Genomic DNA, 19,839 nt, shown 5'->3' on the forward strand with positions numbered 1-19,839 from the left:
AATCTTAGCAAAAAAATTTCCCCATGCTCTCTGGAGCACACAAACGAACTGGAGGAGGGACAAAAGGAGGGCTGTATGCACTTTGCCCCCCACAATGAGTGAAATATAAGTTTACCAAAGTCCTATACAAGCTGTGAAGCTTGTTAGTGGATGGAGAAGGCTCTAACACTTTTTCTAGTAAGTTTTACTTACAGGAGGATACTGTAGCAAGGTCTGTATATCTTGGAAAGTCTAGTCCAGTGGTGGCAAACCTATGGCACAAGTGCCAGAGGAGGCAGTCAGAGCCTTCTCTGTGGACACATGCCATCACCTCTGCAAAGAGTTCACCAGAAAGTCAGAGGGACATGGCACTTAGCGATAAATAAGTGCGTTTTGGATTGCAGTTTGGACACTCAGTCTCTAAAACGTTTGCCATCACTGGTCTAGTCTAGGCTTTTCTGTTTTTTCACTAGCAGTTTCTGGGCCTTATTGGTGTGCCTGATATCTACGAATAAAACATTTCCATCCATGTACCTGTCTCCTCCCCTATTCAGTCTTCCATGTTTAGACTGATCAGCCAACTAGATCGTCATTTTTCAGGTCCAATTCAAATAAATTACTGGAAACATGCCACCAAAAGTACTATGAGTCTAAATATTCAGAATTCTGAAATCAAAATACTCCAAAACCTTTTTCACGGGTGGCTGAGAGTGATACCATTACTTTCCGTTTACATAAAGTTCTTAAAAACAATGTATAAAACTACCTTCAAGGTATGTATAAAAGACGTATATGAAACAAATTTTATGTTCAGATTTAGGTCTCATATCCAAGATATATTATGTATGTATATGCAAATACAGGTATTCCAAAATCAAAAAACAAAATCCAATACACGCCTGGTCCCAAGCATTTCAGATAAGGGAGACTCAACCTGTATTGTTTCTATAGTGACAAAGTTCTTTATGCTTCTCTCGTGCAATACAAGAGCTCCTTCAGTTTTTGAAAACTTAGCATGTTTGCAACTGTATATCATTTTATATTGTTTGCTGTTGCATGGAATTTGTATTTGCAAGACAGTATACTAAACCTAGGTAAAGAAAGCATGTGGCTGGAAGCCCACCATGGTGTGCAGTGCTGCAGCATGTTCGCTTTAAAACTACCAGTTAGACAATCTTACCAGCCCTACATTCAAGCTCTCATCTGGTTTCCCCCTCATCTCTGTTAACTTTTTACTTGGTCTATTTACAGCCTTCCACTGGATTTCCCTTCTCTCAAAGTACATTAAGGAAAAAGTAGAAATATCTATACTTGTATAGTCATTTAGAGTATGTCATAACCAAGGCATCTGGTAAACGTTTGAGGTTGATTAGGGTTTTCACTCAATGCAAAGAGAGTAGTGAAATCAGTAACTTGCTATACATAAAGAGGACCTACCAGCTTACCTCCATGCACTATAGATGAGAGTAGATTTCAGAAATTTACTAGTGGTATAAATCAAGTGAAACTTCATGCATTTTATCAGGCGTGGGAAACAGGTAAGCTGCCACAGGAATTAAAGGCCTATCGGGCAGTACTGCAAGTTGTGAGGGATAATCAGAATTGTGCTTCAATACCTGGAAAGCTATACACCCCCCATCCCTACATTACATGAAACTTACAGCCTCTTCCAAAGTTGAGTAGATATAGTATCTTGTGTTTCTAAGAAAACAACTTAATAGGACAGTTTCCCCACTGTATTGTGCCTAGAACTAATACTTAAACAGATATGGGTTTAGATCTGAAAATCTGTCTTTATTAATTTTTTTTTACAAAATGAATTTCAGGATGTTTAAAAGGCAATACCAGATACGACTTGGGCGCAGAAATCAGATGTAGTCATTCAAAGCATTCAAGTAAGAATATGGTAATATAAATATTTGAAAAGCCTTCTCAGAAATTTTCCACATAATATGGAGAACTCATTCCAAACTAAAATTTTGTGCATTATAGCATTTTCCCACAAAAGAAAAAAAAATGTAACCTGAAATATTCTAGAGCCCCCTCCCCCCTCGCCTTTTTTCCTTGGTTAGTTACATTAGAGAACTTGCCTTTGATTCAATTCTTCTCTTCCAAACATGGAAAGTTATCACATTGGGTCCACTGATAAAACAGACTGCAAATTTATTCTGGCATAATGTATTCCAACAGAGTACATAGGTGAGGTAATGGCCTTGCAGATTTAATAGTCATCTCCTCTGCTGACAACTTCTTTGCACGTTGGACGCAATAATATGGTATGCTCAAACTGTGCTGTATATGAGCCTTTAATATCACATAAGGGAGGGTATGGATCCACTATACCCAAGTCACACAGATTCTTCAAGGCCATTAAATATTTACTTTCTCCCAGACGATCTAGCCATCTGCGGCAGAAGGCAAGGGTGCCAAAGTTTTCGTTAATAACATTCAGCAAGTGTTTTGCTCTTGGAAGCCTAGGAGAAAGAATTAACTGAATAAGCAGAAAAGAAGGCTGAAGTATGAGAAGTATCTTCTTCTGAAACTAAATATAACTATCTGGCAGTTACTTATAATACAATATACTTATAATAATAGGCATGTTTACTTGCACCATACTTAATGGAAATTACAAGTGTTTATAACTGCAACCTTAATACATCACTCAAATCATTCAGAGTATCATTTTTCTAATGTGGCCAAGTTGCTGGTAATAAAGAGGAAAAAATTTTTTTCCCTTCTTTTTCAGTGATGATAGTTAAAAGCAAAGAGATTCAGATGCTTCAATACCAATTTTTACTGATCGACCAAACTTAAACTTGTTTCCACTTCAAAATTTAAGTGTTTTTTCCCAGCCCGGTATACTGAGTTTCAGAAGGACCTGCATTTCCACAGCACTGCGGATGTTTTGCTTTAATGCCTTGAACAGCCTTGTTTTCAGGAAACAGTGAGCATATACTGCATGCTCCTTTAAAAAAAAATTCTCATATTCCATGAGAAACAAGTGAACTTGTTTATGGTTCACTAATACATAATAAGCTCAAGCAGCTTTTCCTTAATGGCAGTTATTTTTTGCCTCTTGAGCTACCAGGTCCCCTGCTTTTAAGAGGTTGTATGATTTTCTCACAAATTGCACCTCAACTACTTAACATTTTTCCTTCAGGTTTTGTATTAAACAGAAGTTTCCCCCCCCCACTGTGCTGGCATACCTAAGGTGACATCTTTGCCTGATGTAATAAAAGTAGGACTAACCTTATTGGCACGTGTCCAACATCAAAGTTTTTCATATAATGAGAGCATTCCATATCATCATGAACAACGCCTTTTCCCGTGCTACCAAATGTTTCTATAGCATACACTTCTCCCTCCTACAATGAAAAAAAAATTAGACATTTGAACATACTAGAGTACACTATAGTCAATCCTGAATTTTATTTGCTGAGATTTGACAATTTTGGCTCTGCCCCACAAAAGTTGAAATACACAAATGACAATCTGTTGTTCTTCAGACCTGCCACCAGACTATTTCATTTAGCAGTTAAATTAGTTGTTCAATTTCATAGAATCATTGAATAAGAGAGTTGGAAGAGATTACAAGGGCCATCCAGTCCAACCCCATTCTGCCATGCAGGAAATCCCAATCAAAGCATCCCCGACAGATGGCTATCCAGCCTCTGCTTAAAGACCTCCAAAGAAGGAGACTCCACTACACTCCAAGGGAGTTTGTTCCATTGTCGAACAGCCCTTACTGTCAGGAAGTTCCTCCTAATGGTGAGGTCAAATATTTAAACAGGTCTATCATATCACCTCTGTTACATTAAATTTCTAAGAACTATAAATGTACAATACCCTACAGAGTAGATCCACGGGCAGCATGTACAAGAAATAATGTCTCTAGTCACTTCCCTAATTCACCTATTCACAATATTTTTATGTGTGTGGACCACTTGAAATGTGGTTAACGGTGGATTACTTACATTTTTCTATACATCAAACATACAAACTCAATTTTAATTCTCTCCCCCCCCCCCTCTTTTTTATCATTCTAAGGTGTGTCCCACAGAAGCCATTTACAAGGCTAGACTTGCTTTATTTTATGAACAGAAATTACTTGTATACTTTCAAATCATTCTCTAGGTTAGCAAGGTATATGCGGCAGCTGTAGTTATCCTAACAAATAGAGTACTGACCTACTAAATAATTAAACTAACCTTTAATAGATAAGAGCGTAGAAATAGAGAGGGTTTTTTTTTGGGGGGGGGGAGAAATAAATTCTCTGAGTTTTTGAACTCTTTCTGGAAATCCATATCATTAGATGAGATGGTTTGCAAGAGTTCAATTGATTGGATTTCCATTTATCTTGAAAAGAAGAGTTGCCATCTCATTTTAAAAAAAAATTTTTTTAACTTATATTTACATTTGCTTTCAAAAATAATCTTTACTAAATCCAGATTAATTGGGGGCAATGGAACATTATGACTGAATTTTAAGAACAAAGTAAGCCTTGCTTTCCATGGCTGAGTCAAGTATAATGCACATATGTTCACTGCATTTTATTTTACTTTCTCTCCTGTCAAAGGCAATATCACATGTCAAACCAAAGCCATGCAATATTTGGCAGTCTTAACTGTAACATTAACAATCTAACCTTATGAATATATGCAATGGTTCATTGAACTCAGTGGGACTTTGAACGGGATGAAGGTTTAAGAATCATTTGCTTACTTCCATTCTTGTTGCTTCTCCTCCTTTCACAATGGGAACAGTTTTGCCTGCATGTATCCTGTATGGTCCAATAGAGTGTCCATTCAGATTGCGGATTGGTTTCACTGTGGCATAAAATAATACAAAGTCATCTCACTCTGCCATAAATACACTTCAGTAACCAGAGTAGTGAATTTGTAGACAATTCTTTTAAAAATGGTACACCCACCTTTTAGAATCTAGGAGTGCATGAAATTCCTGAGTCCTATACTGAATAGGAAAGGTAGTGTGGTATAGTAGTTTTAGCACTGAACTATAACTCTAGAGACCAGGGTTGAAATCCCACAATGATCGTGATAACCCTCTGGGTGACCTCGGGAAAGTCACACTTTCTCAGCCTCAGGAAGGCAAGGGGCAAGCTCCCTCTGAACAAATTTTGCCAAGAAAACCTGTGATAGGTTTGTTTTAGTATGATTACATGTCGGAAATGACTTGAAGGGACACAACAGCAGCAGTGAATAGAAAAATCAGGGTCATTTTAAAAATGCAATTCAAACCTAGGCACAGTAGGAAAGACTGCATCTCCTGCTCTAGACCCCTGAGAAAAGACTTGAAACCCTTCTTTCTCTGATACAGGGGTGGGGCAGCATGGAAAGCATGAAATGCTTGAGATTTACAGAATCTAAAGCTCTCCAACAGTTAGGTATATATGGTATGAATACACATATCCTTATTTGCTTCTGAATTGAGACTACCATATATTCTAGGTGGAAAAAAATTACCTTGATATGTTTTGCCATCAATTTCAACTTCATAAGATTCCATAACTTCTTGGATAGCCTCACCGACATCACAAAGACGAACATCTATTCCAGCGCACTATACATAACACACACACACACAAGAATCCCAGAGTGAAATCGAAGATAAGGATTATTTCTCAAGAAAGTATGTAGATAACTAATGCTACATTTCACCGTGTGAATGTACCTTTATTCCAGTATTAGTTGCATCTTTAACAGCTTGTAAGAGCCTGTCATATTTTGGATTGAATGTGACAGTAAAAGCACAGTCAATGATACGACCTGAAATTAGATATAAATTAAATAAAATCATTTGTCTTCAACTAAATTATCTAAATGTATAAATAAGCAATAGAAAACTCACCACTAACATGTGTTCCAAAATCTATCTTGCAGATATCATCATACTGCAACACAGTTGGATCTCCAGCATTGGGGGTGTAGTGGGCTGCACAGTTATTCAAAGAACAACCCGTAGGAAATGCAAGCCCAGCATTTAAGCCATTCTCTTTGATCAGCTTCCGTGAACAGTCTTCTAATTTTTCACTAGGAAAGCAAATGTCTCTATTACACAATAGGATTTTTTCCAAAGTTTTCTTAGGTATCTAGAAGCTGCATTTTAGAAATTATAAACTGTATGTGTGTGTATTTTCTTTTATTATGTGTACCACTGGCAATATTCTTGCTATGTGAGACTAAAATTTGCTGCCACAAGCACGTAAAAAACAAGGAAGTGTTTTTACTCTAACCAATTTATTAGAACAAAAAGTATGTCGACCACATTCAATTAACTACATGAAGAAAACTGCTGTAACATTTTTGTGCTTACCAGATTTCTATCATTGTCATTCCGGGCTTGATCCAGCTCATAACATATTTCCTCACTTGTCTATGTGCTTCAGCAGCCTCTCTAAAATCATTCCAGATCTCTTCACTTGCTTGATCTAGTGCTCTCTTTTCATCACTTGTGGTTCTCCAAGCAGCAGTTCGCCTTTAATGTTATAACAAAAAGAAAGTCACATGCTTGTCACCTTAGCTTATATTTTAATCTTAGATGAAGGCCCAAAACAGATGGGCCAAACAGAGTGGCTTTGGCCACTTCTGAGCGCGGCGTTTAAACACCTGGAAGCTGTTCCAAGGCTGCCTAAGGCAGCCCAAATCCACTAGCAAAAGGGGCGGATATAATCCACTCCTGCTGGCAGCTCATTCCAGACCATGGCAGCAGCCTGCTTCAGGAGCGGGCCATCCGGTTGCTGCGGTCCAAAACCAATTGCAGCTGGAAATTACTCCTTCCAGGCTGTCTGTTTTATCCCTAAAATATACCTGTATTCGTTTTTTAAATAAGCCCAAAGCATCATGTAAGAGAACATTTAAATATACATCTTTTTTAAAAGTTGAAATGTGAAGAGGAGTTATTCCCTAGCTGTTTGCACTCTATTCAAACTTTCCCTCCCACTAGCTGTCAAGTCCAAAGAAGGGCCACCACTACTCACTGGGGGGAAAAGAGAGAGAGGCAAATCAGATGAAGATATATCTGCCAGGGGAAGGAGGAGGAGGATGCATTTAATCTTAGAGTACACTCTCATTTATTTCTTCCCAGAGCTGAGACCAGCTGGTTAATCATTATCTGAACTGCCCCCCCTCAAAAAAAAAGAAGCAGAAGGATCCCCTTCTGCGATCTGAAAACTGGCAGGGTGAGGAGCAGGACACAAAACTGTAAGGTATAATGTGTTCTACTGCCTCATTACACAGAACAGGCTTTAATTAGACCAACGAAGTATGTATATTCCACATATGATACAAAGCATTTCAAATGGGTTTGGCACTGGTACTGAAAATACATAATGAAGATACAGTGAACTATTTCATGTCTTAATATTTTAGTATATATGTACAGTCTGAAAGCCTGGAGAACTGGTGAGACTGTTTAAGGTGTGCTTGATTCTATTATATATGTACAATCTGAAAGCCTGGAGAACTGGTGAAACTGTTTCAGGTGTGCTTCTGAGTAGTATATAAAGAAACCAATCAACTGGATTGTGCAAGAAAAATGTGTGGGAAGCACAGGCCTAGTAAGGAGATACTTATGTGTATTTTGCTAGTAAAGCCTTTGAACACATACTTAGAATCTGAGTATCAGTACTGAGCTCAGTGTCTTTTCATACAGAACACTATTCCTAGTCTTTTCTTGGGTTACACTTCAGCAACCTAAATCATTTTTGTAAAATGTTCTGTAGTTGCTGTTGTAGTTAAACAAAAGGGAATCCAAACAGGGAGCCTATCTACTGCAAGTGACCTGAAGGTCTACCAGTAACTCAAATTTACCTTCTGTCCAATCTGATGTAGAGTACATAATATAACAAGTCTGGCACTTATAAAAAGAAAGGGGCAATAAAGACTAGGAAATTAGATGAGGCTATCAAAACTGATACTCCCTTAACACATGTGGTTAATGTAGCATTTTAAAACTTTAAGCAAGATACTTACCCATCTTGCGTTGGTGGATACTCACATTCTTCACCTTTTGGAAATATTCCACTGGCAAACAAATCACATATTGGAATAGATGGAGGATCTGTCTGGACTTTAGCTGTTGGTTTAAAACTGTAATTTGTAACTATTATATCATTTTCCAAACAAAAACATTTTTTCAATCTTGTAAGCCTGAGGGCAGGGAACCGTCTGATTAAAAAGATTGTATGTACAGCGCTGTGTACATTACAGCGCTTTATAAATAAAGGTTAATAATAATAATAACAATAATAATAGTAGTAATTTTCTCCCTGAGGTCCCATCCAAATAAAAATAAACCCAGGTATCCACAGATAGCTGATTTTCAGAGTGCCAGTTGTCAAGAAGAGCTCCTCCATTTTCATCTTAGACAAAAGGCCTAGTTTGTGCAAACTTACTATTATTTTTTTAAAAAAACTAACATTCACATATGTTTCAAATGCCCTATTTACCAACACAGTTCCCATGTTTGGATTCTTGTCTCATGTAAACCATTAAGCCTATTTTGTCTTTCAATGTGATAATCATGGACATTCCCATAATAGTATGTATGTGTATGTCTTTATATGTTATTTCTCTGGTTTGTATGATTTGTTATGTATGTTTATTTTATAATGTTTAATAAATCTTTTTAAAAATATGATAATCATGGACACAAATGCATTAGAAAACATCAGTCCAATCCCAGAGTTCACTGTAAATGAACCAGATGGTGCAACCTGCAGTGATTCCTGTATGTCCAGATTGGTCTCTGGACCATGTGCCTTATATTGTGTAAGACCACTGGTTGATCTGGGTCAGGAATAGGAATTGTTTGAACCTCCACATGTTGTTAGATTGTAATTCCAATGATTTCTAGCCAGCATATCCAGCTGTGAAGAATGTTGGGAGTTACATTCCAATAGTATCTGGAGGACTGCATAATTCCTATGTCAGTCTAGGCTACTGTTATGTTCAGCTTGGTTTTAGTCAAGAATTCTCCCAACCTTGTCATTTAAACCTTTTTAACTTGGGATGGGCATGCTCTGAAGCCTGGAGGGCCACATCCACTGATTTTTGTGCCTCTAGAGGGCCCCAGCTGCAGTTGCCTAGAAGGTTCTTTTCTATCTAGCAAACAACACCACAAACAAAGTAGCCAGAAAGAGGACCTGGTGCCTCAAAAAGGCCATGGAACTGCAAGATTCCCAAAGTATAGGGTAATGTCAAAGGTAAACTTCAGACATATGACCAAAATACTGCTTAGGATACATTCATGCAGTCAACACTTACGTCCCTTCTTCTTTTTCTTCTTCTTTTTCTTCTTCCCTGCTGCACCATCACCTTCACCATCGCCATCTATAGGACATAAAAGTTAAAAATAACAAATGATGAAAGTAATTATGTAAATGAAACATAAACAGCCATGCCTTATTCCACAACTGTATGACAAAAAATGGGGCCAAAAGTCTTCAGATCAAACACAATGGCCAAACCTATATTATGGCTATCTGCTAAACCAACAAATAGAACATCAGCTCCTGCCTTCTCTGGTTGGCACATGGGGATAAACCCATCTGTAGTGGATTGCTCAACCAGCCATCCCAGAATGAATTTTCACAGTAAGTCCAACTTCTTAATCTGACCAGGCTTGCCCAAACTGCACATTTGACATATTATAACAACAAAGACTTTCTGCTAGGGTGGCTTGTTGATACAGACATCACAAACCTTTTGCATGATTCCTGCTAGTATCATTTTATGTAGATCACATTACACTAGAATGAGATATACTGTGATGCATTAAACTTCAAGATATATCAGTGTTCTGCACAAGCCAGCTGCATGCTGTTTGGGTGCCTGGCCACAATACTCACTTTCTCCTCTTTGCGAGAACTGCCACCACAAAAGACCCTTAAGAAAAATCTATGAACAACTGGGGCCAATACCTAGAAAATTATCTTTATTTTGAGTATTCTTGGGGCAAGGAAATGGCAATATAAAAAGAAAGGAGGTTGAATGGCAACAGGATTCTTCAGGGAGCTAAAGACAGCAGGCAAATATCAGTTTCCACTTACTTATGGGTTTTTAAAGCTTAAATTCTGGTTTTTAGTTTAAACAATATTTCAAAATCTAAAAAACAGCATTTCAATCTATTGTGTGTGCATTTCCTTAAAATTAGGATTTGACTGTAAAAAGTATAGCCTGGGTGCTGAAATGGCAAAATGTGATAGCTGAAGAAATGTTCTAGATTTTTAAAGGTGTTATTTGTCTGTCCCAGCACATTCTGAAACAAAGATACATTTGATCTTTGAATAGTCAATGCTATTTAAAAGCGCTGCTCGTTTTAGTGAATTAAAACTGCATCAAATTTCTCTTGCCCTTGAACTGTGCTTAATCCATTTACACTACATCAGAAAAAAAAATTCTGGCATACAATTCATTCATCTACAGATCTGGAAAACTTTCCAACTCTCTATGCTTACCACTGCAAACGCTGGCAATACTGAGTTCAATAGCTTCTGCTATTCACTGATTACAGGGTGTTTTTTTTTCCTGCAGCATCGGTGGTAAAGATGCCAATCAGCAAGCCAAACTATTCAGGCTGCCATGTCCTTGAAGACTGCTGCAAGCTTTTCTGTGGGCTATAACTCCAGTTTCCAACCAAGGCTGCAATCCTAGGCACACTAACTGGGAATCCTCACTACCGGTAATTGAATGGAGCTTTCTTCCAAGTATCATCCTGTATCTCAGCTATGAAACAGCTATATCATTATTACAAAATAGAAAGCAGTAATTATCTCTCTAAAAAATCTTCAAACTGGTCAACAAATACAAAATCTTCTGTTGCTATTATACTTTAAAAACCATCCATTCTTTCTTGAGAATTACACAAAACTATGTAAAAAATGAAATTCAGAACTACCCTCTACCCAATCACCATTTAACATAAATTGTTGAAATATATCACAATTGGCCTAGCTTTTAAAGCAGGTTTTATTGTTAATAGTAACTTCTGATACTGTTCTTAGTTTCTTCCACCACTTTGGCACCAGTCCTAATAATCATTTAGCAGTCACAATGTTGCCAGTTATAGGAAGCTGAAGTAGTAAACAGTTCATTAAATATTGGGTAACTCAACTGACTTAAGTCCCATCAATTTCATTAATTCTGTTCTAAGCACAACTAAGATCCGGACCAGACAGGCAAAAAGCAGCAGCATCTGGCCGCTTTGGAGGAGTGGCAGTCAAACGACATATGCCTCCAATGTTGCCCAAAGCCACACTGGTCATTTGGACCGGAGCAAAGGCCAATCCAGCTTCTGGTGGTGCAGGTTGGGTCCTGTGACCATGGCCCACTTTTACAGCAGGCCATGCAGTTGGTGCACACACAATACGGCAAGATTCAGATTCAGGCCACTCTTCTCACCCATCTGCTCTTCTCACCCTGCAATTTCACCACACATTACACTAACATGAGCCACAGGAAATTTTAGGCTCATACGCCCTTCTGACTCCTATATAGCTGCAAGGATATCAGAGAGCTTCCATTTTAGATTACATGCAATTCAGTATTATGTTAAACTGTATTTTGTCATGGCTATCATTATTTGAAAGAAGACAACTTTGTAAATCACAGTATAAAGGTAGCTTGTTTCAACTAACCAAGGCCTATGATTTGTTCAGACAACATGGTAAATTAAGACTTCTGAACTTGCTAATACCATGTGAGGATATGGGACACGTGTGCCTGAGGCTCACTGTAGATCATTCTTATTATGCGTATTATGCATTAGTTCAAAGGTAAAGAAGCTGTGATTTTTCAAATACTATTGGACACCAACTGTCACCTTCCTGGAAACATGCTGGGTCTGACGAGAGTTGGATTCCAACATAATTTGGAGGGCCACACTTTCCCAACTTCTTGTTTACTGTGACATACATGCATTGCTCTTGTCCAAAACCAATCAATATATGTTGCAGGGAAACAAAATTTGGCCTGTTTTCTAGGCTTTCAAATAAAAGCTGTTGTCTGTTATCAGATATATAATCTCTAATAAGAAACTCTAAGACAGAGTGAACAAAATATAATTTCAGAGATAACGTCCAATACTAACTGAACTATCATGCCCCATATACACAAGCTTTTATCCTTAGTCCAGAAATGCCTTTTACAAGTGTTATGGGCTTGTTACTCCCATTCTGGGAGAAAGATGGGACACAGAATCATACGAGTCAGAAGACACCACATAAATTCAATAAATAAACAAACTGTCACTCAAAATTTCAGTCCCACCTTCTCTATTATGTAGCTTTTCAATACTCTAAATACTGTATATGAACAGTAGTAAGCAGGTTTGCTTGTGTACCTCTGACTAGATTGGGTTCACCAACTGCAATGCTACACTTGTTCACATCCCAGAAAAGCGGTACCCCAGTTTGGCAATTATAGAAGTAGGAAAAGACCATAAGGGCCATCCCGCCAAACCCTCTGCCATGCAGGAATACACAATCAAAGCACTCCTGACAAATGGCCATCAAAGCTATGTCTAAAAAACTTCAAACAAAGAGAAGAAAAATCTACACAGTTACTTTATGGAAGGGGTAGGTATCTGCATGGAAACCAAGGGACAATTGCCCTAAAGAGATCCCCTGCAAGCTACTGCCACTACAAGTCCAAATACTTCAGTTTTCAACTTTAGTCCTTCTGAAAATGGTGACCAAGAGTGACATTGCATCACTTCTTGTTGCCATTCTGAGTAGGACTGCAACAAAAATTGAAGCATTTGGGCTAGTGGCGGGTTGCAGAGTGGATGTATTGGTGGACAGAGGGCATATCACCAAGAAGTATCTTTCCTAATTGGAGTAATGCCGTAAAATACTCTACAAACATTCTGAACATTAATATTTACATGTTACAGAGGCATAGACTATACTTGCCTTCATCATCTTCATCTTTTTCCTTTTCCTCCAATGTCTGTTTATCCAACTGTTTTGTTACCTCATCAAGAGCCTCCGACTCTCTCTCGGTTTCTTGTTGTCCTGTTTGCAAAATAAAGAGGTGGTTTAACACTGATGCAAAAGGCTTGTGGCAACTTTAATATGCTTTCAATACAGTACAGTTTACATTTATTTTAACTGATCTACAACGCTCTCTATCCCTGTATCAACACTGCATATAAATCGTGAAATTAATTCAAGAATGACCATTCATCCCCTCCTTCATCCTTAGAACAGATGTCAAATGGTCCTGAATGGAAACCCATTCATCCTTGTCTTTATAGTCAATATAAACTGTTTTAGCTTAACGGTTTATTAACCATAACACCCAAGTCCTGGCCACAGTGATGTAGAAAAACTAGACAGCGACACTATTTTCTGGACTCCTTCCCTCTCCAACTCTTTCATACTGCAGACAGATGAGGGACCCACTCTGAAAAAACCTATTTTGTATAGTAAGAGTGAATAATTCAAACGCAACATGCCAAATCTCCCACCCGCTTACACATGAACTTCCATGTATATGCCTGCTACTATCCTTAGATGGCAGCGTTACATTTGCTGCTTTATTTCCCAAGATCTTCCACACCCAACATCCAGTAACAGCACTGCACCTTTCAACTCTGGGAGATGGAGCACTCCCTCACAGGAGCTTTTCTGTTTCTAGTGTGTTGTTGTTGTTGTTGTTGTGTGCTTACAAGTCTTTTCCAACTAGGGGTTTGATTCCCAGCTGAGGCATGAAACCCATTGGGTGACCCTGGGCACCTCAGGAGAAGGCAACAGCAGCAAACCTCTTCAGAACAACAAGGTGATTCTATCACAGGGCTTTCTTGGCAAGACTTGTTCAGAGGGAACAGTTGCCCTTTACCTTCCCCTGAAGCTGAGAGAGTGTGACTTGCCCAACGCCACCCAATGAGTTTCTGTAGCTGAATACAGATTCAAACCCTGGTCTCCAAGAGTGTAGCCCAGCGCTCAAAGCAAGGCTCTCAGGCTTTTCGTTTTAGCTACATATAGGACCCTGGCAACCTATGGCTGGAAGCAATACTGACTCAGGCAGTGGACATTGTAACCACAAATCCCCAGCAGATGCTCCGTTCCCACGCCTGCCTTCCTCCACCAGCTCCAGACAGAGGTCCTCCTTTCCCAGGACATGCCCTACATTTCGACCTTCTGTCCAGGAGGAATTCCAAAATCCCAGTCCAACGTTGTACATTTTTCTTGAATGCCCTCCATTTTGTGGTGCCTTGTCCTCCTTTGCAGTTGGGACATGTGGTCGCCTCGGGCTTTCCCTCAGGATGACCAGATGTCCTCCATTTCGCCCTTCTGTCCAGGAGGAATTCACAAAATGTCCCCCATCTTAAGGACGAATAAGGAGCATGGATTTACATGTATAGGGGTGACACAGAAGGCGGTGATGAGGAGCAGAGACAGTGGGACCTGATGTCCTCACCACAAAGGAGGACAAGCCACCACAAAATGGAGGACACCCAAGGAAAAATGTTATTGTTATTATTATTACTCTGATACACAGTGTTTGTTACCCTTTACTTGGCCATTGCCCTCCACTCCATTTCTTTTTCTTAAACAGTAATAATAACAATAATAAAGCTTTTATTTCTGCCAATCAAAGCGGCTTGCAACATTTGGCCCCGCTTTAACTCTCTTTCTGGCTCCATTTTGAGAGCCATCCCCTTCCCAGCCTCGCTGCCTCCTACCAGAGCCGGCCGCCTTGCCCTTCTTCTTCTTCTTGCGCTTCTTCTTGGCGCCCTCTCGCTCGTCCGGGTCCAGGAGGAGCAGCTCCCCGTTCAGGTGCTTCTCCTTCTCCTCCTCTTCCTCGGGGCTGCCTCCTCGCTCCGCGCCCGCCATGTTGCTGCGGCCGCCTCCCCCGACGCTCTTCGCGACAAGAAGAAGACAGACAGAGGCAGAGAGACGGAACAAGGAGAGCAGAGGGAAGGGCCGGCGCTCTGGCCGGGAGACTCTATGGTGCAGCGCTAGAGCATGACGGGAAGGGTGGAGGAGGACTCGGCGCCAAGGGAAGGAGGAAAGGGGCGTGGCGAGGAGGGCGTGCGCAAGAGAGAGCGCTACTACCAGCCCCGCCCATAGCCCCGCCCCCTGCGCGCGCCCCAGGGAGAAAGGGAGGAGGGGCGGGGCGAGGAGCGCGTGCTCAAGAGAGAAAGAAAGCGGCCAGCCCCGCCCCCGCTATTTAGCCCTCAATGCGCAGGCGCGGGAGGGGCTTGGGCCTCACTGTATATATACAAGGAATTGTGGGAACTGTAGTTTTGTGAGAGACAGTCTCTGTCAGAGCTTTGGTGCCAAAATAATAATAATAATAATTATTATTATTATTATTATTATACTGCCTTTCCAAAGGCTCAAGGTGGTTGAAAAAGTTACATAAACAAATCCATAAACGATTTACATAAGCAAATACTGTACATAAAATACCTAAACGATATATAATGTATACAAACTAAGATTCCATCCCTCATCCCTTAACTAAAATACAATCATCAAATTACAATTTAAATCCATAGAATCATAGAGTTGGAAGAGACCGCAAGGGCCATCCAGTCCAACCCCTTTATTCTGCCATGCAGGAACTCTCAAAGCATCCCCTGTGACAGATGGCCATCCAGCCTAAAGACCTCCAAGGAAGGAGACTCCACTACACTCCGAGGAAAGAGTTTGTTCCACTGTCGAACAGCCCTTACTGTCAGGAAGTCCCTCCTAATGTTGAGGTGGAATCTCTTTTCCTGTAGTTTGCATCCATTGTTCCGCATTCCAGTCTCTGGAGCAGCAGAAAACAAGCTTGCTCCCTCTTCAACTTGACATCCTTTCAAATATTTAAACAGGGCTATCATATGACCTCTTAACCTTCTCTTCTCTGGGCTAAACATCCCCATAGGACATGGTTTCCAGACCCTTCACCATTTTAGTCGCCCTCCTTTGGACACGCTCCAGTTTCTCAATGTCCTTTCTGAATTGTGGTGCCCAGAACTGGACACAGTATTCCAGGTGGGGCCTGACCAAAGCAGAATAGACTGGCACTATTACTTCCGTCAGTCTAAACTGGACTTCTGAGTAATCACTTACATTTCTATCTTTATTTACATTAAAACCTTTTTGTTTTTCTTAATGGTTGCATTTATATCCTGTCTTTCTTCCAGTGAGCTCCAGAGAATACCCAGCCTTTCCTTTCATCTTTTCTAGCAAACTTGATGTAACTCAGGCTGAGAAAGACTAGATCAAGGTCACTCTGAGAGATTTGCAGTTCATTTGGGGGCTGGAAGTTGGATCTCTTGAGTGCCAGAGTTCAACACTAATCACAAAATTGGCTTTTGTGTTTTGTGGTATAAGAATTGTTAAGCGATGACTACAACGCTAGCCAAAGTACCTGGCTTTGCATGAGCTCGCATGTGTGCATTATAGATATGTTTTTATTGATTGCAATCCATCATACATTTGTAAGAAGCTTGTCATAATAAATCTGTTGTGATTTTAAGGCTGCAGCGCTACAAAAACCATTAAATTAAACTTAGCGAGGCTTCGGAACAAACATGTATTTGTTGTGTACTTTCAAATATTTCCTGGTTTAGGGTGATCCTAATCACAGGGCTTTTTTCTTGGCAAGATTTATTCAGAGGGAATTACTTTTGCCTTCCTCTCAGGTTGTGAGAGTGTGACTTGTCCAAGGGCACCCAGTTAGTATCCATGGCTGAGTAGGGATTCAAACACTGAAAGACCTGGTCCTAATCCAACACTTAAATCACTACAGCACAATGGCTCTTAGACACATATAGGCTTGTGCTATAAATTATGACAAAGCTTACTACGAAACAAATTTATTCATCTAAACCTCTTGGAAATTCTTTCCCTCACCCAAAAAAATGACTTTAAACATTTTCCTCCTGTGCTTGCTGGTACATAACTTAAATCCCTTTAATTTCAGTAAGTTTATTGTGTACATCTAAACCTGGATTTCACCAAACACTTCAGTATAACCTTACCAAGATGTTTTTGGAAAATATAGCCAACAACGCAAGCTATCCACTGCTTAAGCAGCTTCAGCCATTCCTGTCCTATAGCACTTTCACCAGAAATCAGCTTAGTACTGCTGTTATTGTTAACTTCAGTCAAGCTGAGTTCAATTTATGGCAACCGGGCCCTATTCCCACTTGTGGTTTGGCTCTGGAAGGCCCTCTCCCAAATCTCTCTGTTAGCAAGTGCCCACTACAAAAATTGGGGCATTTTAACCCGAATGCCTTCTTACAGAAATTAGGTTTAACATGAAGGCACCTGCTGTCAATCAAGTGATCGCCATAGGTGACGTTTGCAGCACTCATTGGGGCATTGGAAGTATGCTTCCCCCTCCTTTTTTCTTTAAAGAGCCAGGCACAAAATGCACCAAAATGCGCACATTTTGACAGATTTAAAAACCTCTTGTGTGTGTGTGTGTATGTGTGTGTGTTGTGATGCATTTGGGTCAGTGCAGGTTATGATCTGCCCTTGGCCCCATTTTCAGCCCCAAATGCAAGCTAATGCATCCTGTATCCCCCCTCCTTGCCACCCCAGAATGCCTCTTACACATGTAATAATAATAATAATAATAATAATAACAACAATAACAATAATAATAATAAATTCCTCACCTCGGAAATGTCAGAAAAGGATGCGATTGCCATGCATTCTTTTTTGCTCTTAAAAGCAATTCAGGGCTACCCCTGAATTCCTTAGGGACAGTAGCAAAAGCATGTATCATTTTGCCAATTGGCCAAATTGACAAGAGCAACAAATGTAACATTCAGATTGTAGCATTCATTCGCAAATCTTGCCCTTTGCAACATTTCCCCTTTGCTGGAAACCAGCAAATGCAAGGAAAAGGGAACAAGCTGCTAGCCACTTTCTATCCATCTATATATCTGCCTCAAGAAAAAAACATGCACATATTTTGTCAAAAATGATTTTAAAATATATAAAAAGGGGAGGGGGGAAGGTGCCTGATGCGAGCTCCGTTCAAGCCCTGCCTTTGACCTGAACTGAACTGATCCTTTTCCTCCTGCTTACATTCTCTTCAGAGGAGCTTTGCCATTGCCTTCCACTGAGGCTGAGAGAGAGTGACCTGTCAGTTCCAACTGACCCATGGAATCAATTGGAAATAAAAGGGAAATGCAGCGCAGGCATTCTGACTGTAGCATCCTCATATAACACTAATAATAATAATAATAATAATAATAATAATAATAATAATCCAGGAGCAAGAGGAAATTGAAGTAGCACAAGCAAGCACACAGACATGTCACCCAAAAAGTAATGCGCATAAATTGTCAAAAATAAAAGAGGCTCCTTCTACAGCCTGAGTTCCCTACATCCCTCCTCTGGCTTGGCCACTCAGCCCAATTTCCTTTGACAATCCTCCTCCTCCTCTTTCCTTCTGACCCTCCCCTCTCTCTGAGCTGCCCTGGTTCCTTCATCTTCCTCCTCCTGCTCCATTATAGAATGCCCCCTATGGCTCCCTTCTTCCCGCGGTGCCTTCATCCTCCTCCTCCTCCTCCATCACTTTCTCCACTCCCCCCCTCCCTCCCTCCCTCTGACAGCCCTTTGCAGCCCCCGTCAGTCACCCAGATTTCCCCTTTTAGCCTCCTGTCACCCTTTGCCTCCTGTCAGATTCCCCTTTTTCCTTCGGCTCTTTCTTCCTCCTCCTCCCCCTCCCCTCTGATGAGGGGAGGGAATGCTCTGGCCTCTGCCCGCCCTCTGACCTTAATCCCTCCCTGAATTTGCCCCGATCATAATCGGGGGCAAGTTCATATTTTGCGGAACCTGGGTCTTTTCAGAAAAGACGGATTTTAGCCCGAATCTCGATCCCCCGCGCTAATTGGCATTTCCTTGTGCAAGCCTCGACATGGATTGTGATAGAATCGGGCCCAATATGAACTTCACATGGAAGGGTCTATTTCAAAACTGGGATAAAAGGTGATGTGAATGGGCCCCTCATGAAGGAGACACTTCCAAGTCATTCTATCATCAACAGCCCAGTCAGGTCTTATAGACTCAGGGCTGTGGCTTCCTTGGCTGAGTCTGTCAATCTGGCATGTGGTCTTCGTCTTTTCCTACTGCCTTTTAGTATGCCCTGTGTTTTACTTTGCTTGGGTCCAACTACTTAGATTAAAAGTTCAATCGTCTTGATAGAAGAAAAGACAGGAAGGAAATGTGTTATACAGCTTTCATTAATAAATGTAGATGCAGTCTAAGGTGGCATAAAGGACAGATTCACTGAATCTTCATTCAGTGCAACAAGCAATAACTTTAATGTTCTGTTTTCCCATCCAGCAATGAGTCCATATCCATAGCTCTCTGGTCATTTGATCCTTAATTTAACAGATAATCACATCCCTTGATGTGAGTGGAGGGATGGGGTACTCAGATGAGTTAAGACTCATGCATAACACGGATGACTGGAGCTGGATTTGGAGAGTTATTTAATTTAAGAAATAATTTTAATAAAATGAAAAACGTTATTGCCAAGTGCCTACCAAGCTGTTCTGAAGCCAGACAAGTGCTGTGTGCCCACGGGAAAATTAGTGACCACAAGTCACTAGCCAGGGAAATAAGTGCAGCCACAGCCAAATGGACCAAAACAACTTCTATGATTGGTGGGGCAGGGAGGAGATAGAAATCCTGTAAGCTCATTTATTGATCAGTATATGTGATGCAGGGAAATAAAGGCTGGAAAAGGGGAGCATTTTACTTTTTATTGAGGACATTCCTACATGTGGCTTTTAAACCACGATTATGCTGAGGAAGGAGCCATTTTAGTGTGTAGTTGATCCAGGTTCATTTAGGTGGGTAATAATTGGGAATATTTCTAGAAA

The 19,839-nt window shown here is 40.4% G+C and overlaps 1 protein-coding gene across 1 annotated transcript; it reads right to left on the bottom strand.

The window, feature by feature from the left end:
- Window positions 1-1,752: 1,752 nt before the first annotated feature.
- On the bottom strand, window positions 1,753-14,948 carry METAP2 (methionyl aminopeptidase 2). Its single transcript, XM_042468037.1, has 11 exons — window positions 14,686-14,948; window positions 12,911-13,012; window positions 9,264-9,329; window positions 7,971-8,073; window positions 6,313-6,474; window positions 5,848-6,029; window positions 5,671-5,765; window positions 5,463-5,559; window positions 4,702-4,805; window positions 3,229-3,344; window positions 1,753-2,453 (listed from the first exon to the last, which is right to left on the bottom strand). The coding sequence occupies exons 1-11, from the start codon at window positions 14,834-14,836 to the stop codon at window positions 2,201-2,203; spliced, it is 1,431 nt and encodes a 476-aa protein (XP_042323971.1). The 5' UTR covers window positions 14,837-14,948; the 3' UTR covers window positions 1,753-2,200.
- Window positions 14,949-19,839: the final 4,891 nt, after the last annotated feature.

Source organism: Sceloporus undulatus, chromosome 5 (assembly GCF_019175285.1).
Source record: "Sceloporus undulatus isolate JIND9_A2432 ecotype Alabama chromosome 5, SceUnd_v1.1, whole genome shotgun sequence".
NCBI classification, from domain to species: Eukaryota; Metazoa; Chordata; class Lepidosauria; order Squamata; family Phrynosomatidae; genus Sceloporus; species Sceloporus undulatus.